Raw genomic sequence first — 24,453 nt, 5'->3', positions numbered from 1 at the left:
CAGCGAGCTGCACGAGCCTGACGGGCTGCAGGAGAGGGGGAGGGGGAGAGAGCCGTTTATTATCCAGAGTTTCTGTAAACCTTTGAAGAAAGTAGTTCCTCTAATATCAGCAGTTTGTTTAAATGCATTAATGATAAATGATAATATAAATCTCACGTACCCCCTGCAGTACTCCAACGTACCCCTAGGGGTCCGCGTACCCCCATTTGAGAACCACTGATCTAGGATACACTCAGAATTGTATTGAAGATGTTATCGACTCGCCGCAGCCTGTGAGAGCAAGGTGCTGCACATCATGTGAACATAAAGAGTAGATGAACAAACGTAAATATAAACAATAGAACTAAAACTGAACTAAAGAGTAAAATATCTACTTGACAGTGAAAGATGTAAATAGTTATACTAAACCCTACGAACGGCCGAATCACAGCTAACACAATTGAAACCCTTATTACTTATCGTATCTGCCGAACAAGATATCGATTAGCAAGCTGAGATTCCACAGGTATCATCTCACCTACAACGCCCTCCACCATCTGCCCCCCCTTATCTCACACACCTTATCAACCCCCACGGTCCCTCAGACCCCCCACGGTCCCTCAGACCCCCCACGGTCCCTCAGATCCACCGCAGCCGGAGTCCTATCCACTCCCACATCCACACTCTGCAGCTTTGGGGACAGAGCCTTCTCATGCCCCTTTCACACCAGCGCTTTTTCAGGCTCCGGCTCCGGCTCGGAGCTGGAGCCTGAAAAAGCGCCGGGTTTTCCAGTTCACACCGCAGCGGCGCCGGCTCTTAGCTCCGGAATCGGGTTCACTTCCAGCTCCAAAAAATGGTCGGTCCAGAGGCAAGAGCTTTGGAGCTAAGAGGTGACGTCGCTTACGTCTCTCTTACGTCGAGGCGTGCAGGAAACTAAACCCACCTCCCATGGGTCGACTGTCAGCCTGCCTACAAGCAGTAGTGCCTATAAACACACTTTATAAAGTCAGGCAACACTAACCAGGCTTCGTGTGGTTCTGTTTATTTGTGCCTTACTTTGACCATCCGTTCACTGTTATCGATCGTTGTGGAGAGAGGCAGACGTGTGTTTTGTATTATTGCAGCTATCGGATGCAAGTAGTCAGTTTAGCTTCGGTTGCTATGGTAACATCACCCGTTTGATACCAGAGAAACTTTCATAACAGCGTTGTGATACCAAACAGTGTCAATTCAGACTGACACACATTCACTTAGGCTAAGGGGAACTGGGGATATGCATCAGCTGCTTGTGTGAGTCGGACAGTGATACTTTAGAGCGGCCGCTGCAGTGTGAGCTAACGGGAGCTAACGGGAGAATACACTCCCGTGGAAGAGCAGCACTGCAGCGGTCGGTAAATGCTGCAGAAACACATAAACAATGAACCACGGCACTCTGGAGCAAAGTATAAGGTTGGAGAAGTCGTTATTCAATTTATTCTGGCTTCGTGTGATTAAAAGCAACACGATCATCGACCCGACGCAGTTGTTGTTGTTGTTGTTGTTGGGGAGCAAATCAGCGATGTAAACTAGGGATCGACCGATATGGCTTTTTCAAGGCCGATACCGATACCGATTATTAGTAATCAAGGAGACCGATAACCGATATTTGGAACCGATATACATTTGCAGTAAAATCAGAAAATCTTGGTGTCAAAATGTAGAATAACACAAACTCCAACACAACTCAACACAACTTCTTTGAAATGCATTTAAGCCTAGCCTATATTATGTTTAATGAACTTTTAAACATCTTCCAACTGGTTTCCTCTCTGTGCCCTTTTCTTTAGTGCAGCCGTCTGCTATGAGTTAGAGAGAGACAAGAAGTAGGGCTGCAGGCTGACATGCTTAACTAACAATAATGCTTAATTTATTATATCAAACCAATGCCTGTCTGTCTAGCATAACATCCCAATAAGCTGCAAAACACTAGTGCTAGCTAATGTTTTGCAAACTATTACAAGTGAGGCTATTGCAGTAGACCTAACGTTAGACTAGTAGCCTCACTTCTAATATTTTGCTAAACATTTGCTAAATACATGTTGATTAGCTCATGAGCTTCACAGATCAACCTGAAAAACTGCGAGGCTCCACTCGCAGCCCCCCTCCGCACCACAGTTCCTCCGCTGTGAGACGCTGCACGCACCCCAACTCTGACTGACTTCCCGCGTCCCTGTGTAACTGGGAAGCTGATAGAATTGGATCAATAGATCGTGCTGTTCAGCATAGGGGATTGGGATGTTTATTGAATTTCGGCTTTCAACTGATTTACCTTCGAAACACATGTATGGCTCTGCCGCTCAGCGCTGCTGCTTGCCTCTGTCTGTCTGCGTTCTTCGCACCTGCCTGTAATCTGAGAAGGTCCCGCCTCTATGGCTGGCTACCACCCGGAAAGTCTTCAGTGTTGATTGACACTTCAGTAATAGCCTATCAGATAGCGCTGAGGGCGGGACATTGCTCGTGTACAGAGAGTGGTGACTGCAGACAGAGAAACGGCCGCATCAGAGCCAAAGTGTTATCGGCAATTTTATAAAAAAAAGGCCGATACCGATAATCGGTCAAATGATGAATATCGGCCCCGATAATCGGCCTGGCCGATAATCGGTCGACCCCTAATGTAAACGGTGACGTCATGACGCAGCAGGGGCAGCTCTGGGGCGCCAGTGGGCGGTGTGCACAGAGCGGGAGCTGAAAAGGGAAACCGGAGCTAGAAACTGAAAAGCGCTGCTGTGAAAGCCGCAAGAGTGGCAGCTCCTAGGCTCTGGACTTCCCCCCCCCCAAGACCTCCGTGACTCTGAGTCGCTCACAGTCTTTCAGTCCCGCCTCAAAACACATCTGTTCAACTCTGTCTACCCATAAGCCCCTCCTCTCAATCAACTTCCTCTTGACTGCCTTTTTATTTTGTTATTTTACTTCCTTGTTTGCCTGTCCTCCCTCATTCTGTAAAGCGTCTTTGAGTTATATAAATAAAATGCATTATTATTATTATCACTGAGCGATCAGAACTCGCAGCAAAATGACAACAAACGACAACAAAATTAGCTTTACGGGACCAAATGGGAAAACAAGTCTCACCGCTGCTGTTTCTGATCAAAAGTTGAGTTCAATGGCGTAAAAACGCTGCTGAGGTTCATCCTGAGGTTAATGCGATGTGTCTGCGTCACTTTGACATGATTTCTGATAATACCGGAGTTTTCATATTAGCTGCTAATGATAGCCACCAGAGTGTATGACAGCTTCCTGTTCCGGGTAGGGGTGTAACTGTTCACAAACATTTCGGTTCGGTACGTACCTCGGTCTTTAGGTCACGGTTCGGTTCGCTTCGGTACGGCAGAAAACATGATCACAAAACATAAAATATTTCTTGTTTAATTATTATTAAACTGTGAATATTCACTCAAATAAATACAAAATATAATAAAATAAACATTAAGGTGCAGCTTTTCGATGAACTGAAATCATCTGTATTTGAACTGTACTGTTCCTAAGCAACCAGCTTGACATTAGGTCCGACTGGCTTGTCATTGTATCTTCATGTTTGTTTAAAGAAAGATGAACTTGTCCACATGGCTGCTGAAAGGGGAGATCTGCTGGCACTAGCAACGTCTCCTGCTGTGGAGAACACCCTCTCTAGGGACAGAGGTAGCAGATACAGCCAGGTAGCGCTTTGCTACCATGGCAACATGAGGATACTTGGCGTTTGTAATAGCTTTGGCTCGGTCTGAACTCTCTGCGAGTGGTGGAGGCTACATGCTAGCGGGAGTTGGGTTTGACCTTCAGTCTTTTGGTACCAGTGATATTCACGTTCGGGTGATGCCTTTTCAAATGAGTGTGCACGTTTGATGTATCGCCGCGTAACCAATGTTAGTTGAACAATGCCGACAAACAGCTTTGGTTCGGTCCACCTGTCTTTGTCCGTCATCCTTGTTCGTAACTGCGAAACCAAAATGTTCCCAAACCGGAGCAGGGCTCGAGCTTAAGGACGTCCCGTCGTCCCGGGGCCGAAAAAAATGGTGTCCGGGAGGATAAAAAATAATTTTGGGACGAATTTGGGACGAGTTAAAATAAAAATATCCTGCTAACTCTACTACAAACGGCGATGACAATGAAACCGACTGCACGTTTTGTGTAGCACACAGTTATTAAACCTCCTTGTCAACATAAACACACACGCACAAAACATTTAGCAACCCGCGAAATACACACACATGTAGCTGCAGCTGTGCCGCTGGCTGTGCCCGCGAATTCCTGGTCCGCAAATTCGCGCTCTCTATGGTCTAGCCAGATTAATATAATATGGCTCTGGGTCTAGCTATGTACTGAGTGTGTGTATTTCGCGGGTTGAGTGATGTACAATGGCATCCCGTGGAGGAATTCTGAAATGTTTTATCGTTACATCACAAAAACGCACAGCAGAACCAGACCCTGGAGCGCCGGCCTCTTTATTTACTTACTCCTCTTCATCCCCTTTGGGTAATAAGGCTGAGAAGAGAACCCTCCATCGTATTCAGTCCTTAGCAATATGCTGCCTCTCCCCATGTAGGGACGGGTACCGAGCCCCGGTATTAAACGGGCCCCGGGCCGGAATTAATAAAGACAGTGGTAACTTTAAGCTCCGACGTTATCAGACTTTTTATCGGTACAGGAGACATTTAAAAAAAAGATATGTCATATGTATTATTGCTACATACACATTATATCGCAGTTTTAGTTTCACCAACTCCGTTTCTAATATGCAATAAGACTACAACATGCGTCTTTGATGTATTTTCGAGCTTTCCAATCCAGATGAGATCTCTCTCTGTGTGCGAGGAGGCGGGCCGTTTGTAAAGGTCTCCTGACTGACAGACTGTCATCCTGTTAGTGGGTACTCTGGGTTCTGTCTTCAGGACACAGTGTTAGATTTTTTTTGATAATTGGATGGGACTTGATTGGATTCAATATTAGAGTAATTTTCTCGTTTGTGTGTTTGTTTAAATATAGTGTATAATGATTTACTAAAATAAAAAGGTTGATGAATTATCATCTAATGATTTGTATGATGTTTTATTTATGTTAACGGTCACTTTGAATGATTGTAACTAATGATAATGTAGGGGAAAAAAATCGGGACGGTCCACATTAATTTCGGGACGGCTTGGATTGTATTTCGGGACGGTTCCGGGAGGATGGGGAAAAAAATTAGTCGAGAGCCCTGCGGAGACTTCAATGATGCTGGAGGATTTTCCAGCTCAACTTTATCTGCGTTCGCCAGTTCTTCAAATCACTGACTATTTTGAACGCATCCCTCTGACCAGCTCTCATAGCATGCCTCTCGTCCAATGAAATGACTTGCTCGCTCTATGAATTGATTACGCGGCTGGCGATACATCAAACCTGCACTCATTTGAAAAGGCATCTCACCGGGTGGCTGCTAGAGTTGCTCGTAACGTTGTGTCTGTTTTTGTCTATTTTTCTTTACTTGTCGCGCTTTAGGTTGGTATTTCAGTTATTTCCGCTGCTAAGCCCAGCGCAGCTCGCTCTGAATTGCATCGATGCACTTCCTGTGCACTGTTGGTCTCATTTTAATCACTTTTGCACTGATATCATGCCGGACTGTTCTGGCCGAGTTGCCCCGGGCTCTGTTGTTCGCACGAGGGAGCAGCTGATGGACCGACAAGACTGACCAGGTGATGGGAGGAGACCTACAGGAGGCCGATGATGATGATGATGATGATGATGATGATGATGATGATGATGATGATGATGATGATGATGATGATGATGATGAGGTTACCACCCTCCCCCTCCAGCTCCTCCTCCACCTGTGATCCCCAGGGAGCCTTTCCTCCCATCTCATCCCTCTTGCCCCCCCCCCCCCCCCCCCCCCCCCCGACCAGGGCTCTCTCTCAGCCCCACTGTGCATGCCCCCACTCACCATCACTGCAGAGGACGTGAGGTCAGAGTTCAGTCCTCTACACTCAAGCCCCAGTCTGCTGAAAGGATGTGCTAGTCATGATGGCCGTCCCTGCCCTGTGGAAGACAGCATGCCTGGTTCCTGTGGCGGAGAAGATACATCCACGCACAGTGACTACAGACCGGTGGCTTTGACATCACAGGCCATGAAGTCGCTGGAGAGGCTGGTCCTTAAACTCCTCCGTACAGTGGGCGCACCGTCACTCGACCCCCTGCAGTTTCATATCAGCCTCGTATTGGAGTGGAGGACGCCATCATCTTCCCGCTGCACAGAGCACACACACACACACACACACACACACACACACACACACACACACACCACACACACACACACACACACACCTGGAGAAGGCAGGCAGCACTGGGAGAGTCATGTTCTTTGACTTCTCCAGTGCTTTCCATGCCATCAGACCGGCCCTGCTCAGCGGGAAGCTGCTGGACATGCAGGAGGATGCTCCCCTGGCGAGCCGGACAACCGACCATCTCACCGCTCGGCCACAGTGCGTGAAGCTGCAGAACAACACCTCTGACATCATATTGAGCAGCCCGGGCTAGGGCTGGGTACCGAGCCCCGGGGCTGAATTATTAAAGACCGTGGTGCCGTTAAGCTCCGACGTTAGCGGTCTTTTTATCGGTACTGGAGACACGTACAACATACATGTCGTATGTGTTATTGCTACACAAACATTATATCACAGTTTTAGTTTCGCCAACTCCGTTTCTAATGCGCAAAATGCATCTGAATATTTGTAGTATTTTCGATCTCTCTCCCGCCTGCTATCGAGGGGGCGGGGCAGTTTACACACACACTCTGCTACATGCAGCAACACACACACACACGCTCTGCTACATGCAGCAACACACACACACACAGAGCAGAACGCGCTCCGAGGTGGTTAAACTTTACCCGTCTCTATGTGGACAATACTCGTTAACAAAAGCACAATAAGAGTTCAGCATGTCAGGGCGGTAACACGAGCAGTTTGTCTAAACATTTATCAAAGTGCTCCAGATCCAGACGGAGGAATGCACCGGGTTCCACTGTTTCTCTAGCAGCTCTGTAGCCCCCCCCCCGTCCAGAGGAACGTTTCTCCACGTCAGGTGTTCTGTATGCTAGCAGCAACACACGAGCTAACTCCATGATACAAACATAATGATGAGAGGAAACTGAGTTATTTAGTTTGATAACTGTCTTCAGATTATTTAATACGATTTGTTTCTTTCTTTTAAATAAAAAGCAATGTTAGTTTTGTTCACAATTTGTTTTGTTAGTTTACCTTTTTCTTTCTCCAAAAGAACCGTTAAAAGACCGGACCAATAAACGGTATCGATAAAAGTAGTAGTACCGTTAAAACCTTAATGATCCCCATCCCTAGCACGGTCCTCCCTCCCTTCCTGCTCACAGTCCTGCCGTCTGCAGCCGTTCTCCGGTGCCCGTGTGGGCTGTGTCACCGGAGACCAGGAAGCTGAGGACAGCGATGTGGAGCGGTCAGAACCAGCTGCAGCTCAACGTCACAACAACTAAGGAGCTCGTGGTCGACTTCAGGAAGCGGAGCCCAGTTACCATCGTGGGCATGGAGGTGGACATTGTGGACATTGTGGACAGCTACCTGGGTGTCCACATAGACAACAAACTGGACTGTACTGGACTATAAGAAGGGCCAGAGTCGCCTGTATTTCCTCAGGAGACTCAGGTCCTTCAAAGTCTGCAGCACTATGTTGCAGACGTGTTATGGCTCGGTGGTCTCCAGTGGTCTCGTCTCTGCTGTCGTGTGTCAGGGCAGCGGGCGAAGTCATCAGGAGAGCAGGCTCTGTCCTGGGAGCGCATCAGGAGTCGCTGGCTGTGGTGTCGGGGGGGAGAATGCTGAGGACACTCCTCAGCATTCTGGACGACGGGTCTCACCCCCTCAGCCACAGACTGAGACCACCGAAGACCCCCACACAGCGCCACAGGAGGTCTTTCCCCCGGAGGCCATCACGCTCTGTAACTCTTCACCTCTCAGTGAAGCGCGCTGAGAACTTCCGCACCGACACGATGTGCAACATATCAATATAATCACTGCAATACACTCGCTGCTATATATATAACTGTGTGCAATATTATATTATATTATTATTAGTATTAATAATGCTATGATAACGTGCAATTACGTAACTGCCACTACATTTTAATTGTTGCACTACTAAATACTAACTACTGCTAATAATGACTGCATTGATTGTGTGTTTCTACGCGTCATGTTGTCTGTAGATGTTTAATTGCTCTTTTTGCTACAGTCAGGGTTCGTACGGTCATTGAAAACCTGGAAAAGTCATGGAATTTCAAAATGCAAATTCCAGGCCCTGGAAAAGTTCTGGAAAACAAGATTTTCCCCAAAGTTTTGGAAAAGTCATGGAAATGTAACTAAAGTTGCGTCAAATTTAATTTACATTTGATCTAATCGCCGAAATAATCTGAGGTCGCGAGCTGTTATCTGCCATCATGACGCGCATGGTGTTATTTTTTAATATATGAAGCGCGAGCTGTGTGCTCGAGTCTTCCTGCCTGTCGGCTGAACTCTGCTGCTCCGGGATGAGGGTCAGCTACATTATCTACGGTGCGTTCGTTAACTGTGCGGAGTCACTGTGGCACAGACTGCTCCGCTGGTGAACAGCTGTTAGAACGGGCCGTTCAGAGCAGAGCGGCAGAAACGTTTTTCTGTCGCAATATTATTTAAGGAATCGTTGAGCTAGCTAGCATACATGTCACTATCTGCTAACGTTAGCTTTAGCCTTCGTTTTCTAATCGTTTTTTTCATAGGCTATAAACAGAGGTGGTATAACGATAGATATTGTACTAGAATAAAAGTAGAAGTACTCAGGTCTTGTTCTTGAGTAAAAGTAGAAGTAAGTACTCAGATCTAGTACTTGATTAAAAGTAGAAGTACTCAGATCTTGTACTTGAGTAAAAGTAGAAGTACTCAGATCTTGTAGTCAAAGTAGAAGTACTCAGATCTTGTAGTAAAAGTAGAAGTACTCAGATCTTGTACTTGAGTAAAAGTAGAAGTACCAGAGTGTAGGAATACTCTGTTGCAGTAAAGGTCCTGCATTCAAAATGTTCCTCAAGTGAAAGTAGAAAAGTATTCTCATCAAAATATAGTGAAAGTAGCGACAGTAAAAGTAGTCGTTGTGCAGATTGGTCCATTTCAGAATAATATATGATATGTTTTATAATGATTGATCATGAAAGTGTTCTCAAAGCTGGTGAAGGTGCAGCTAGTCTGAAGTACTTTGTAGACTGCAGGGTAGCTGGTGGATTTACTCCAGGTGGAACTAAAGTCTGATTTAACACTTGATTATATTTCACATCATTCATCCAGATCTGTGAAGTAACTAAAGGTATTAAATACATGCAATGGAGGAGAAGTACACCATGTACCTCTGAACTGTAGAGGAGTAGAAGTACACAGTAGCAAAACATTGAAATATGTATCTCAAAATTGTACCCACGTATAGTACTTGTTGAGTTTATGAACTTAGTTACACCAGTGGCTATAAAGATAGAAAGACTAAGCCTTGCACAGAGGCATGAAAATACATTTTCAAAATGCTCAACAGTGCTGCCAGAATGATAAACTGACTGCTACACAATTAAAATAAAAGCTTTTATATATTTCTATTAGATGTGACTCTTAGGCGTTTCTGTTATTATTACCTGCTGCTTTAGTTGTTCTGACTGCTAACATCCTCTGTTATTCCTAAACCGATATTCCATGGAGTCGGGGGCTCAGATCCTTGTCACCTTTTTCATACCTGATGACTTTGCATCCCTGACTACAGTTGCTTCAGCGTGTAGAAGCTAGTAAGCCTACTATTTGACTTGTTTTAGATAGGCACAACATGTTTCATATGCAGACCTTATTTTCCTGTTCCATGTTCAAATAAACCATTTTCAGTCGTAATTTTCTTTTGGTCATGGAAAATGAGGTAAAGGTCATTGAGAGGTCATTGGTGAAAAAGTGTATGAACCCTGTACAGTTTTCCCGCTGTGTTTATTGTGCTTTGTTTCTCTGGCACAACAATTTCCTTCGGGATGAATAAAGTCTTATCTTATCTCGCTCATCTCGTTGCTCTGATAGCTTAAGATCCAGACGTCCGTGACTGAAATCCTTCATCCGGTTAAATATAGTTAAAAAAATACCAATTGCTTTAAAGTTCAAGAAAGGAAGGACAACGGTCTTTTCTTCAAATCCTGTATGTTTTCATATCGCGGGGGGGGGGGGCAGCCAGCCCCACATCCCGTCAAGGTGGTTTTCACTATCAGTAATGTTTTGGACGGACACTATAATTTATTGTTTCACTGTGTTCAATCTGAATTGTCTTTAAAATAAAAACATCTTTATTGATTCTGACTCTTCTGCATCCGACTCACAGGTTCATCGTTACTTTGAGAACAAAGATTATTAATGTAACTCTGTTAGAAGTGTAGGCAAGTTTATTTATATAGCACTTTTCAAGGCAATTCAAAGTGCTTTGCAAAATGAAAGACATTCAGAAAATGGCATTTAAAATCAGTCGTATAAAATAAACATTAAAAATACATGGATATAGTGTATCGTGTAGTTATAGTCGATTGTTCTGGGAAACCTGAAAACAGCTTAATGTTGTTTTAATATTTTAATTAAACTTTTAATTGTTCTATTTTATTTATTTTTCATCACCGCTGTAAAGTGTCTTTGAGCACCGGAAAAAGCGCTTCAAATGTATTATTATTAAAAATGTGAAGACGAGTCCAGTTACAAGTTATATTATTATGTTAGTCCCATCCTGCCGCCCCCCCTCACGTTGTTTCTCCCTCTTCTCTCTGCAGGGGGATTCTGCCGATGAACACCCGGAGCGTCCTGAACCACAGCCAGCAGGTCGGGGGTCCCACGGCGCAGTCGGGGGGGATGGGGGGTGTGGGAGTGGAGCGGGGGGGCGGCGGCAGGAGCAGCAGCATGGGCAGTCCCAGCCGGTCGTCACCCAGCATCATCGGGATGCCCAAACAGCAGCAAGCACGGCAGCCCTTCACCATAAACAGGTGCTTCTAATATATGCGTAATATATGATTATTTACTTCTATTATTCTCATTTTGGTTTCTATACTTTTAATTTTAGTTATTTAATCTGTGCTTTCGAGGTGAGCAGCTTTTACAGCAACGTTTTAGGATAAACAACAACAGATATGGAAAGCTTAATATTTAGTCTTCATTAATTGATGCACTTGTAAAACATAAAGCTCCTGTTTCTTTAAGATTGAAGTATCAAACCTTTATTGTGTGTGTGTGTGTGTGTGTGTGTGTGTGTGTGTGTGTGTGTGTGTGTGTGTGTGTGTGTGTGTGTGTGTGTGTGTGTGTGTGTGTGTGTGTGTGTGTGTGTGTGTGTGTGTGTGTGTGTGTGTGTGTGTGTGTGTGTGTGTGTGTGTGTGTGTGTGTGTGTGTGTGTGTTGTGTCAGTATGTCGGGGTTTGGTGTGAACAGGAATCCAGGGTACAACATGAACAGCTCCCTCTCCAACAACATCTTCAACGGCACAGGTACATACAAACACACATATCTCCTTTCCTTTGGCTGCTGCACGAAGTAACTTCATTTGTGTGTGTGTGTGTGTGTGTGTGTGTGTGTGTGTGTGTGTGTGTGTGTGTGTGTGTGTGTGTGTGTGTGTGTGTGTGTGTGTGTGTGTGTGTGTGTGTGTGTGTGTGTGTGTGTGTGTGTGTGTGGTGTGTGTGTGTGTAGACGGCAGTGAGAATGTGACAGGGTTGGATCTGTCGGACTTCCCTGCGTTAGCGGATCGGAGTCGGAGGGACGGAGGCTCGAATCCCACACCGCTCCTCAACCCGCTGGCCGGTCGGGCTCCCTACGGTAAGAGAAAGCTCTCTCTCTCTGTGTGTGTGTGTGTGTGTGTGTGTGTGTGTGTGTGTGTGTGTGTGTGTGTGGTGTGTGTGTGTGTGTGTGTGTGTGTGTGTGTGTGTGTGTGTGTGTGTGTGTGTGTGTGTGTGTGTGTGTGTGTGTGTGTGTGTGTGTGTGTGTGTGTGTGTGTGTGTGTGTGTGTGTGTGTGTGTGTTGAAATGCTGGTGCCTGGGCCACGTTCCTATATCTGTACAATATAGTCAAAAACATCAAATTAAAATATCAGATTAAGATAAAAAATATATGTATTTAAGAAGAGTAGAATAAAATGTGTTTATAAATATTAAGATTAAGTAAATAAAAGATGTAATGAAAGAAATGTGGACACATGTGTATAATTACCTCCCAAGAGAAACTGGGATCTTTTTAATTGTGACTCTAATGTTTCTATCGTATCCCATTATTGCGTTGCAGTCGTTGCGTCGCTAACCACGCTATCCTCCATGTTTCCAGTTGGCATGGTAACAAAGCCATCCAATGAGCAGTCTCAGGATTTCTCGATTCACAACGAGGATTTCCCGGCTCTGCCCGGGCCCAACTACCAATCAAAAGACCCCAGCAGCACCAGCGAAGACAGCAAAACGGTTAGACTCCTTGCTCCTTTAAATATATTTTGTTTACTTTTTCTTTTTGTGTTTGTTTGTCTTTGTTGACGAAATTAACTTGGTGTGAATCGAGTGTTAATCTGTTTTTCATCATGGTGTCTTTTCCTTACTTGTGCAGCGCTCTCACGTCCTGACTCGTCCCATTTTTTCGGACTGTTTTTTCCCTCCGTTTTTGTCCAATCAGAATCTGAACTCGTCGGGAAAGCCCGCCTCCAACTCAGACGGTCCAAAGTTCCCCGGAGACAAGAGCTCCGCGCCTAGCAACAACAACCAGCAGAAGAAAGGGATTCAGGTGCTTCCTGATGGTGAGACCAAAGAAAAATAATACATATTTCAAGTCATGTGCCCGTGTTGTAGTTCCTTTATAGCCCAGCATTAGCCTCCTTTAGCTTAGCGGTGGTGACGTGAAGTCATGTGACCGTGCTGTAGTTCCTTCATAGCCCAACATTAGCCTCCTTTAGCTTAGCGGTGGTGACGTGAAGTCATGTGACCATGCTGTAGTTCCTTATAGCCCAGCATTAGCCTCCTTTAGCTTAGCGGTGGTGACGTGAAGTCATGTGACCGTGCTGTAGCTCCTTCATAGCCCAACATTAGCCTCCTTTAGCTTAGCGGTGGTGACGTGAAGTCATGTGACCGTGCTGTAGTTCCTTTATAGCCCAGCATTAGCCTCCTTTAGCTTAGCGGTGGTGACGTGAAGTCATGTGACCGTGCTGTAGTTCCTTCATAGCCCAACATTAGCCTCCTTTAGCTTAGCGGTGGTGACGTGAAGTCATGTGACCATGCTGTAGTTCCTTTATAGCCCAGCATTAGCCTCCTTTAGCTTAGCGGTGGTGACGTGAAGTCATGTGACCGTGCTGTAGTTCCTTCATAGCCCAACATTAGCCTCCTTTAGCTTAGCGGTGGTGACGTGAAGTCATGTGACCGTGCTGTAGTTCCTTCATAGCCCAGCATTAGCCTCCTTTAGCTTAGCGGTGGTGACGTGAAGTCATGTGACCGTGCTGTAGTTCCTTCATAGCCCAACATTAGCCTCCTTTAGCTTAGCGGTGGTGACGTGAAGTCATGTGACCGTGCTGTAGTTCCTTTATAGCCCAGCATTAGCCTCCTTTAGCTTAGCGGTGGTGACGTGAAGTCATGTGACCGTGCTGTAGTTCCTTCATAGCCCAACATTAGCCTCCTTTAGCTTAGCGGTGGTGACGTGAAGTCATGTGACCATGCTGTAGTTCCTTTATAGCCCAGCATTAGCCTCCTTTAGCTTAGCGGTGGTGACGTGAAGTCATGTGACCGTGCTGTAGTTCCTTCATAGCCCAACATTAGCCTCCTTTAGCTTAGCGGTGGTGACGTGAAGTCATGTGACCGTGCTGTAGTTCCTTCATAGCCCAACATTAGCCTCCTTTAGCTTAGCGGTGGTGACGTGAAGTCATGTGACCGTGCTGTAGTTCCTTATAGCCCAACATTAGCCTCCTTTAGCTTAGCGGTGGTGACGTGAAGTCATGTGACCGTGCTGTAGTTCCTTTATAGCCCAACATTAGCCTCCTTTAGCTTAGCGGTGGTGACGTGAAGTCATGTGACCGTGCTGTAGTTCCTTTATAGCCCAACATTAGCCTCCTTTAGCTTAGCGGTGGTGACGTGAAGTCATGTGACCGTGCTGTAGTTCCTTTATAGCCCAACATTAGCCTCCTTTAGCTTAGCGGTGGTGACGTGAAGTCATGTGACCGTGCTGTAGTTCCTTTATAGCCCAACATTAGCCTCCTTTAGCTTAGCGGTGGTGACGTGAAGTCATGTGACCGTGCTGTAGTTCCTTTATAGCCCAACATTAGCCTCCTTTAGCTTAGCGGTGGTGACGTGAAGTCATGTGACCGTGCTGTAGTTCCTTTATAGCCCAACATTAGCCTCCTTTAGCTTAGCGGTGGTGACGTGAAGTCATGTGACCGTGCTGTAGTTCCTTCATAGCCCAACATTAGCCTCCTTTAGCTTAGCGGTGGTGACGTGAAGTCATGTGACCGTGCTGTAGTTCCTTTATAGCCCAGCATTAGCCTCCTTTAGCTTAGCGGTGGTGACGTGAAGTCATGTGACCGTGCTGTAGTTCCTTCATAGCCCAACATTAGCCTCCTTTAGCTTAGCGGTGGTGACGTGAAGTCATGTGACCGTGCTGTAGTTCCTTCATAGCCCAACATTAGCCTCCTTTAGCTTAGCGGTGGTGACGTGAAGTCATGTGACCGTGCTGTAGTTCCTTTATAGCCCAACATTAGCCTCCTTTAGCTTAGCGGTGGTGACGTGAAGTCATGTGACCGTGCTGTAGTTCCTTTATAGCCCAGCATTAGCCTCCTTTAGCTTAGCGGTGGTGACGTGAAGTCATGTGACCGTGCTGTAGTTCCTTCATAGCCCAACATAACATTAGCCTCCTTTAGCTTAGCGGTGGTGACGTGAAGTCATGTGACCGTGCTGTAGTTCCTTTATAGCCCAGCATTAGCCTCCTTTAGCTTAGCGGTGGTGACGTGAAGTCATGTGACCGTGCTGTAGTTCCTTCATAGCCCAACATTAGCCTCCTTTAGCTTAGCGGTGGTGACGTGAAGTCATGTGACCATGCTGTAGTTCCTTTATAGCCCAGCATTAGCCTCCTTTAGCTTAGCGGTGGTGACGTGAAGTCATGTGACCGTGCTGTAGTTCCTTCATAGCCCAACATTAGCCTCCTTTAGCTTAGCGGTGGTGACGTGAAGTCATGTGACCGTGCTGTAGTTCCTTCATAGCCCAGCATTAGCCTCCTTTAGCTTAGCGGTGGTGACGTGAAGTCATGTGACCGTGCTGTAGTTCCTTCATAGCCCAACATTAGCCTCCTTTAGCTTAGCGGTGGTGACGTGAAGTCATGTGACCGTGCTGTAGTTCCTTCATAGCCCAACATTAGCCTCCTTTAGCTTAGCGGTGGTGACGTGAAGTCATGTGACCGTGCTGTAGTTCCTTTATAGCCCAGCATTAGCCTCCTTTAGCTTAGCGGTGGTGACGTGAAGTCATGTGACCATGCTGTAGTTCCTTCATAGCCCAACATTAGCCTCCTTTAGCTTAGCGGTGGTGACGTGAAGTCATGTGACCGTGCTGTAGTTCCTTTATAGCCCAACATTAGCCTCCTTTAGCTTAGCGGTGGTGACGTGAAGTCATGTGACCGTGCTGTAGTTCCTTTATAGCCCAACATTAGCCTCCTTTAGCTTAGCGGTGGTGACGTGAAGTCATGTGACCGTGCTGTAGTTCCTTCATAGCCCAACATTAGCCTCCTTTAGCTTAGCGGTGGTGATGTGAAGTCATGTGACCGTGCTGTAGTTCCTTTATAGCCCAGCATTAGCCTCCTTTAGCTTAGCGGTGGTGACGTGAAGTCATGTGACCGTGCTGTAGTTCCTTCATAGCCCAACATTAGCCTCCTTTAGCTTAGCGGTGGTGACGTGAAGTCATGTGACCGTGCTGTAGTTCCTTTATAGCCCAGCATTAGCCTCCTTTAGCTTAGCGGTGGTGACGTGAAGTCATGTGACCGTGCTGTAGTTCCTTCATAGCCCAACATTAGCCTCCTTTAGCTTAGCGGTGGTGACGTGAAGTCATGTGACCGTGCTGTAGTTCCTTCATAGCCCAACATTAGCCTCCTTTAGCTTAGCGGTGGTGACGTGAAGTCATGTGACCGTGCTGTAGTTCCTTTATAGCCCAACATTAGCCTCCTTTAGCTTAGCGGTGGTGACGTGAAGTCATGTGACCGTGCTGTAGTTCCTTTATAGCCCAGCATTAGCCTCCTTTAGCTTAGCGGTGGTGACGTGAAGTCATGTGACCGTGCTGTAGTTCCTTCATAGCCCAACATAACATTAGCCTCCTTTAGCTTAGCGGTGGTGACGTGAAGTCATGTGACCGTGCTGTAGTTCCTTTATAGCCCAACATTAGCCTCCTTTAGCTTAGCGGTGGTGACGTGAAGTCATGTGACCGTGCTGTAGTTCCTTTATAGCCCAACATTAGCCTCCTTTAGCTTAGCGGTGGTGACGTGAAGTCATGTGACCGTGCTGTAGTTCCTTTATAGCCCAACATTAGCCTCCTTTAGCTTAGCGGTGATGACGTGAAGTCATGTGACCGTGCTGTAGTTCCTTTATAGCCCAACATTAGCCTCCTTTAGCTTAGCGGTGGTGACGTGAAGTCATGTGACCGTGCTGTAGTTCCTTTATAGCCCAACATTAGCCTCCTTTAGCTTAGCGGTGATGACGTAGAGTCATGTGACCGTGCTGTAGTTTCTTTATAGCCCAACATTAGCCTCCTTTAGCTTAGCGGTGATGACGTAGAGTCATGTGACCGTGCTGTAGTTCCTTTATAGCCCAACATTAGCCTCCTTTAGCTTAGCGGTGGTGACGTGAAGTCATGTGACCGTGCTGTAGTTCCTTCATAGCCCAACATTAGCCTCCTTTAGCTTAGCGGTGGTGACGTGAAGTCATGTGACCGTGCTGTAGTTCCTTTATAGCCCAGCATTAGCCTCCTTTAGCTTAGCGGTGGTGACGTGAAGTCATGTGACCGTGCTGTAGTTCCTTCATAGCCCAACATTAGCCTCCTTTAGCTTAGCGGTGGTGACGTGAAGTCATGTGACCGTGCTGTAGTTCCTTTATAGCCCAGCATTAGCCTCCTTTAGCTTAGCGGTGGTGACGTGAAGTCATGTGACCGTGCTGTAGTTCCTTCATAGCCCAACATTAGCCTCCTTTAGCTTAGCGGTGGTGACGTGAAGTCATGTGACCGTGCTGTAGTTCCTTTATAGCCCAACATTAGCCTCCTTTAGCTTAGCGGTGGTGACGTGAAGTCGTGTGACCGTGCTGTAGTTCCTTTATAGCCCAGCATTAGCCTCCTTTAGCTTAGCGGTGGTGACGTGAAGTCATGTGACCGTGCTGTAGTTCCTTCATAGCCCAACATAACATTAGCCTCCTTTAGCTTAGCGGTGGTGACGTGAAGTCATGTGACCGTGCTGTAGTTCCTTTATAGCCCAACATTAGCCTCCTTTAGCTTAGCGGTGGTGACGTGAAGTCATGTGACCGTGCTGTAGTTCCTTTATAGCCCAACATTAGCCTCCTTTAGCTTAGCGGTGGTGACGTGAAGTCATGTGACCGTGCTGTAGTTCCTTTATAGCCCAACATTAGCCTCCTTTAGCTTAGCGGTGATGACGTGAAGTCATGTGACCGTGCTGTAGTTCCTTTATAGCCCAACATTAGCCTCCTTTAGCTTAGCGGTGGTGACGTGAAGTCATGTGACCGTGCTGTAGTTCCTTTATAGCCCAACATTAGCCTCCTTTAGCTTAGCGGTGATGACGTAGAGTCATGTGACCGTGCTGTAGTTTCTTTATAGCCCAACATTAGCCTCCTTTAGCTTAGCGGTGATGACGTAGAGTCATGTGACCGTGCTGTAGTTTCTTTATAGCCCAGCATTAGCCTCCTTTAGCTTAGCGGTGGTGACGTGAAGTCATGTGACCGTGCTATAGTTGCTTTATAGCCCAACATTAGCCTCCTTTAGCTTAGCGGTGGTGACATGAAGTCATGTGACCGTGCTATAGTTCCTTTATAGCCCAACATTAGCCACCTTTAGCTTAGCGGTGGTGACGTGAAGTCATGTGACCGTGCTATAGTTCCTTTATAGCCCAACATTAGCCTCCTTTAGCTTAGCGGTGGTGACGTAGAGTCATGTGACCGTGCTGTAGTTTCTTTATAGCCCAGCATTAGCCTCCTTTAGCTTAGCGGTGGTGACGTGAAGTCATGTGACCGTGCTGTAGTTCCTTTATAGCCCAACATTAGCCTCCTTTAGCTTAGCGGTGATGACGTAGAGTCATGTGACCGTGCTGTAGTTTCTTTATAGCCCAGCATTAGCCTCCTTTAGCTTAGCGGTGGTGACGTGAAGTCATGTGACCGTGCTATAGTTGCTTTATAGCCCAACATTAGCCTCCTTTAGCTTAGCGGTGGTGACATGAAGTCATGTGACCGTGCTATAGTTCCTTTATAGCCCAACATTAGCCACCTTTAGCTTAGCGGTGGTGACGTGAAGTCATGTGACCGTGCTATAGTTCCTTTATAGCCCAACATTAGCCTCCTTTAGCTTAGCGGTGGTGACGTAGAGTCATGTGACCGTGCTGTAGTTTCTTTATAGCCCAGCATTAGCCTCCTTTAGCTTAGCGGTGGTGACGTGAAGTCATGTGACCGTGCTATAGTTGCTTTATAGCCCAACATTAGCCTCCTTTAGCTTAGCGGTGGTGACGTGAAGTCATGTGACCGTGCTGTAGTTTCTTTATAGCCCAGCATTAGCCTCCTTTAGCTTAGCGGTGGTGACGTGAAGTCATGTGACCGTGCTATAGTTGCTTTATAGCCCAACATTAGCCTCCTTTAGCTTAGTGGTGGTGACGTAGAGTCATGTGACCGTGCTATAGTTCCTTTATAGCCCAACATTAGCATCCTTTAGCTTAGCGGTGGTGATGTGAAGTCATGTGACCGTGCTATAGTTCCTTTATAGCACAACATTAGCCACCTTTAGCTTAGCGTTAGTGACGTGAAGTCATGTGACCGTGCTATAGTTGCTTTATAGCCCAACATTAGCCGCCTTTAGCTTAGCGGTGGTGACGTGAAGTCATGTGACCGTGCTATAGTTGCTTTATAGCCCAACATTAGCCTCCTTTAGCTTAGCGGTGGTAACGTGAAGTCATGTGACCGTGCTATAGTTGATTTATAGCCCAACATTAGCCTCCTTTAGCTTAGCGGTGGTGATGTGAAGTCATGTGACCGTGCTGTAGTTCCTTTATAGCACAACATTAGCCACCTTTAGCTTAGCGTTAGTGACGTGAAGTCATGTGACCGTGCTATAGTTGCTTTATAGCCCAACATTAGCCGCCTTTAGCTTAGCGGTGGTGAAGTGAAGTCATGTGACCGTGCTGTTGTAACTTTACAGCTTTATAATGTTCGCTTGTCCTCTCTTTTTTTTGTAGGGCGGGTGACCAACATCCCGATCGGCATGGTAACGGATCAGTTTGGGATGATCGGCCTGCTGACGTTCATCCGGGCGGCAGAGACCGACCCCGGCATGGTGCACCTGGCTCTGGGCTCCGACCTCACAACGCTGGGCCTCAATCTCAACTCACCGGAGTACGATGAGACCCCACAGCTTTTTTATGTTTTTATTAGGGCTGTCAAACGATTACAATTTCAAATCACAGCTTAGAAATTAATTAATCAGATTAATCACCATTCCAACTATGTCCAAAATATGCCATTTCTTTATGTATAGTGTTGGGAATGGAAAGATAAATGAAAGAAGGCGGATATATCCATTTAACAAACAGTATGTATGTTTATTATAACATGCATGTCAAAATGAAAGACAGCCCACACACCTATCAATCATCAAACCGTGGGGTCTTAATTCATTACGTGTTGATTTCTATCAACAGGGGAGTACTTCAGGAAAGTCGACAGAGGGGGGGGGCTAGTGGAGTACTTCGTGACCACAGAGTGTGCACGTTGTGATCAGCTGTTTTAGCGCAGTTCTCCAGTGAAGGGGGGAGTCTCCCTCCGCAGCCGGTTGGCGTAGTTTTGGCACAGTTCCGTTGTACAGACCGACGTTAACAGCAGCCTGTCTGTGCACACGGAGACCGACTCTGTCGTCCGGTGATCTAACCGCCTTCTGGAAAAGCTTCACAAGTACGTCGGTACGCAAATGCGCTTTGTGACACAAGTGACGGGACGCATTTCAGATTACGCACATAATCTGCGTACCAGTTATGTGTTACTGTACTACAGCAAAAGTATTCTGCGTCGGGACTTCCTGCAACAACACCACGCCGTTATCTTGATTCTGATTGGCCAGAAGACATTATCAAAGATGTTCTATTGAGAAGACGATCACTACGTGACAAAAGTTTTCAAAACCGTGGCTACTGAAATCAATCTTACTAACTGCTGTCTGTGCAATTTACTCCGCCCGAGTTGTCGGACTTTATTTTGCTTACTTTAACATCATTTTTCATGGTGGGGCTAAGCCATTTCTTGGTATGGCTGTAGCCTACCCCAGCCATACCCTGGCGCTGCCACTGGTAATAATAATAATAATATATTTAATTTATATAGCGCTTCTCATCTGCCAAGACAAATCTCGAAGTGCTTCACAACAAGGGATACTGATACGCTTTGAGATAATAAAAGACAAATAATTGTAATAATAATAAGAAATCAAAAAATAAAATATAAAATAGAGTACAAAAATAAAAGTCGGAGATAGCGATAAAAATGGCAGTACTCCAGGTGTACCGTGCTCAAAGTTTATTCGAAGGCCTGCCGAAAGAAGAGGGTCTTAAGGCCGGTTTTGAAGACCTCGGTGGAAGGGGCAGATCTCAGCTGATCTGGGAGGGAGTTCCAGAGGCACGTATGGGGCGAGCCATTCTGCACATGCGTTAAATGCGTTAAATATTTTAACGCAATTAATTCAAAAAATTAATTACCGCCGTTAACGCGATAATTTTGACAGCATTCGTTTTTTATTTCCCAATGTTTTTCAAAATCTAATAAGAATCTCTTTCTCTTTTGTCTCAGGAATCTTTATCCTAAGTTTGCGTCTCCCTGGGCGTCGGCTCCGTGCCGACCGCAGGACATAGGTGAGTATACTTTCATTCATATGATTGATTTGGGATAATTACGGAGTGTTTACCTCGTTTTGCCTCCTCTTCTCCCGCAGACTTTCACGTCCCCTCAGAGTATTTAACCAACATCCACATAAGGGACAAGGTATGTACCACGTTTGTATAACTTCTATGCTGTTAATATTTACAGGAAATTAACCTTGATTTTTAACTGAATATAAGAAAAAAACTAAACTTGTTTTATTTTATTGGTATTGGTAAAAAATGTAAAATAACTCAAAGTTAATTTAATCTGTTATTTACTGTATAATAAATGCACTCGATGTCGTAAATCATATTTTAAACCCGTTCTTCTCACGTCTGCAGTTAGCAGCTATTAAGTTGTCGCGGTATGGAGAAGATCTGCTGTTTTACCTCTACTACATGAACGGAGGAGACCTACTACAACTTCTGGCTGCAGTAGAACTGTGAGACACACAAACACACAACTAGCAACAAACATAACACTTAAAGGGAGGCGTGTGGCGCAGTGGATGGTGCGTTGGTGTTGGGGTCACAGGTTCAAACCCCTCTTCAGGTTCAAACCCTTCACTCCAAAGTGCCCACAGTACTGAGTATGGAAGTCTAACAAGTGACAATGTAATGTAATGTGTTACTGAACATAGTGACATCACTACGGAACACTCGCGCTCCTATTGGCTGGCGCTCATTGTACATGATAGGCTAAGGGAGCGGGACATCTCTATGCGGTTGACCAATCAGACAGAGCAGTTTAAACACTCAATCAAAACAATTATTAGATGGGATTTTTTTGGTGTGTGTGTGTGTGTGTGTGTGTGTGTGTAGGTTTAACAGGGACTGGCGGTACCATAAGGAGGAGCGGGTCTGGATCACTCGGGCTCCGGGGATGGAGCCCACGCTGAAGACCAACGCCTACGAGAGAGGGACCTACTACTTCTTCGACTGCCTCAACTGGAGGAAGGTGGCGAAGGTACCGAACATTTAGAAAGTTGTTTATTGACACACATCATGCCAAAGCGTACTCTCTATTCTCTATTCATTGTTAATTAACGGCTTTAGTGTGAGAGGAAATCTGTGTTTTTTAATGTTACTTTAATCTTGTACATTTTCTGTTTTATTTAAATTTAAGAATTTTCTATTTTTTTCACTTTAATCTCAGAATATTAACATTTTTATCTTAAGTTTTTCTTTTAAATGAAGCCCGTAAATCTCAGTAATTATCTTTTAGCTATTGGTGAGTTTTAATTTCACACATCGAAGTTATTCTCATAGTTCTTTCTCTAAAACATACGACGTGAATCTTGGACGTATTTTCTCTGAAATTCCCATTTATTCCTAATTATTAAATGTCGACGTTCCATAAATCTGACGTCCTCTCCGTGTGCTTTCAGGAGTTTCACCTGGAGTACGAAAAACTAGAAGAGCGGCCTCACGTTCCCTCCACGTTCAACTACAATCCCGCCCAGCAGGCCTTCTGATTGGCTCTACCTCCTCCTCCTCCTGCCTGCTTGCCTGCCTGCCTGCCATTGGTCCTCCTGGATGTCAATCATCACCTCCTAGCCCCGGCCCCTTTTAGGTTTCTCCAGCGGCACACACTCACAGTGAATCTGGCCAGGAGAGGACTTCCTGCTCTCTCTCAACACTGATGGACTTTATGATTTTAACTTTTGTTTGTTCCTGACCTCATTCTCTGTTTACTTTTTATTTTATTTCCCAACCCCCCCTCCATGTGGACTTAACGCCAGCACAGTACACACACACACACACACACACACACTGTAAATAACTGTCCATCTGATCCTGTGATTCCTCTTAAAAAAATTGACTATTTTTGTCTACAGAAGCTTTTAAAAACCGGATTTTAAACAATAAAATCACCTGTCAGGTGGATAATTATTTCACACACTGTGTCACAGCTCTCTGATCTTTGGCAGGAACAATATCTCCAGCAGCAGTACACACACACACACACACACACACATCAGCAGACAGCGGAGAGTCAGGAGAGGAAATGCAATGTACATTGTAGCACTATTTCATAATAAAAGAAGAAAAAATATCTTTTTTTGGTTTGTTCATATCATGTGAAGATTCGTGTTAATTTTAAAGATTTATTTTGTTTATTTTTTAATTAATGAGGTTAAGTTTAGCAGCCAGGAACACAAAGGCTCACTGAGCGGGATGTTTGACATTTAAAATGATTTGCACTTGTTTTCTGAACATCCTTTAAAAAGTGGGATGTGTCGTAATGCCTCCGATTGGTGGATTTAACAGAACAAATGTTTAAATGTTCGCACATCCCTTTCACATGGACGCAGCTCTTTCCCCGTTTTCACCTTTTTATTTCATTTTTATTTCCATTATTAAAGCTCCCTGTTTCTTTGCCTGTTTCTAATTTTTATATTTAAGTTCTACTCCTTTTCCACCTCCCACATTAAATATCTTTTTTTTCTGCCCGGCAACAGTCTGGACCAATCAGAATGCAGGAGTGGCCTTTCACGAGAACTTCCCGACCTTTTTGAGAAGTTCTCTTTCATGTCGATAGTTAAACTCTCCAGTCTGTACGCTAACTATGAATCTACCGCCAGGACATATTAGCTTAGCATGAAGACTACTTTTTACTTTTTATACAAATTAAACAAATACAGTTAATCAGCCTTATAGTTGCTGGTAGGTGGATTTTGTTAGCGCTAAGCTAGCTTTGTCCTCCTGTTTCGAGTCTTTATGCTAAGCTAAGTTAGCCGGTTGTAGCTTTATTTTTACCATACAGACATGAGAAAGATAATGAACAACATTCCCTAACCTTTACTTTTAGGCCATGTCTACAAGTATACAGATATTTTGAGATGGCTTGTACTTTTGGGCGGTCTTAAGAAATAGTCAAATAGTCATTTTTGTTTCCCCGGTATACATTTGGATAAGATATCTGAAGCTTTGATGATAATTTGTAGACGTTTCAAGTATACGGAGATTATCAATTAATAATTTTTTTTAAATATCCTAGAGAAAAATTAGTAGAAAAATAAAACAACATTTTCCAGGTAATATCTGTATACACGTAGACATGCCTTTAAAGTTATCGACACTCAAAACCAACATAAAAATCCCATTTTCTTTACGTTAAAGTCCACCTTTTTTTACTTTTTAATTCCCTCCAGGAGGCACCAATGTACATGTATGTGTATATTTATATTTAAATATATATACACATACAGATAAGGCAGTATTTTAAGAAGTCTGATTCGAGGAGTGCTCCCCCTGCTGGTATACGATGCAATACTTTGGAGACGGTTTTTATAGGGGACCAGCCT

The 24,453-nt window shown here is 45.2% G+C and overlaps 1 protein-coding gene across 4 annotated transcripts in view; it reads left to right on the top strand.

Moving 5' to 3' along the window:
- Window positions 1-23,524, top strand: part of LOC117442120 (CCR4-NOT transcription complex subunit 2-like) — a 30,453-nt gene extending 6,929 nt beyond the window's left edge. Inside the window, exons 5-15 of one of the 4 annotated variants that reach the window (XM_034078125.1) lie at window positions 10,823-11,032; window positions 11,447-11,526; window positions 11,726-11,851; window positions 12,353-12,483; window positions 12,689-12,809; window positions 19,475-19,631; window positions 21,075-21,136; window positions 21,217-21,266; window positions 21,488-21,588; window positions 21,968-22,112; window positions 22,534-23,524. In XM_034078125.1, the coding sequence (XP_033934016.1) occupies window positions 10,823-11,032; window positions 11,447-11,526; window positions 11,726-11,851; window positions 12,353-12,483; window positions 12,689-12,809; window positions 19,475-19,631; window positions 21,075-21,136; window positions 21,217-21,266; window positions 21,488-21,588; window positions 21,968-22,112; window positions 22,534-22,620 (1,270 nt within the window). In that variant the 3' untranslated portion in view covers window positions 22,621-23,524. Of the gene's footprint in view, window positions 1-10,822; window positions 11,033-11,446; window positions 11,527-11,725; window positions 11,852-12,313; window positions 12,484-12,622; window positions 12,810-19,474; window positions 19,632-21,074; window positions 21,137-21,216; window positions 21,267-21,487; window positions 21,589-21,967; window positions 22,113-22,533 lie in introns of all 4 variants that reach the window. The other 3 variants (XM_034078123.1, XM_034078124.1, XM_034078122.1) reach the window with 3 other exon arrangements.
- Window positions 23,525-24,453: the final 929 nt, after the last annotated feature.

Source organism: Pseudochaenichthys georgianus, unplaced genomic scaffold, assembly GCF_902827115.2.
Source record: "Pseudochaenichthys georgianus unplaced genomic scaffold, fPseGeo1.2 scaffold_308_arrow_ctg1, whole genome shotgun sequence".
In the NCBI taxonomy this organism is placed as follows: Eukaryota; Metazoa; Chordata; class Actinopteri; order Perciformes; family Channichthyidae; genus Pseudochaenichthys; species Pseudochaenichthys georgianus.
The sequence above is the reverse complement of the archived record's forward strand: the minus strand, read 5'-3'. Positions and strand labels throughout refer to the sequence as shown.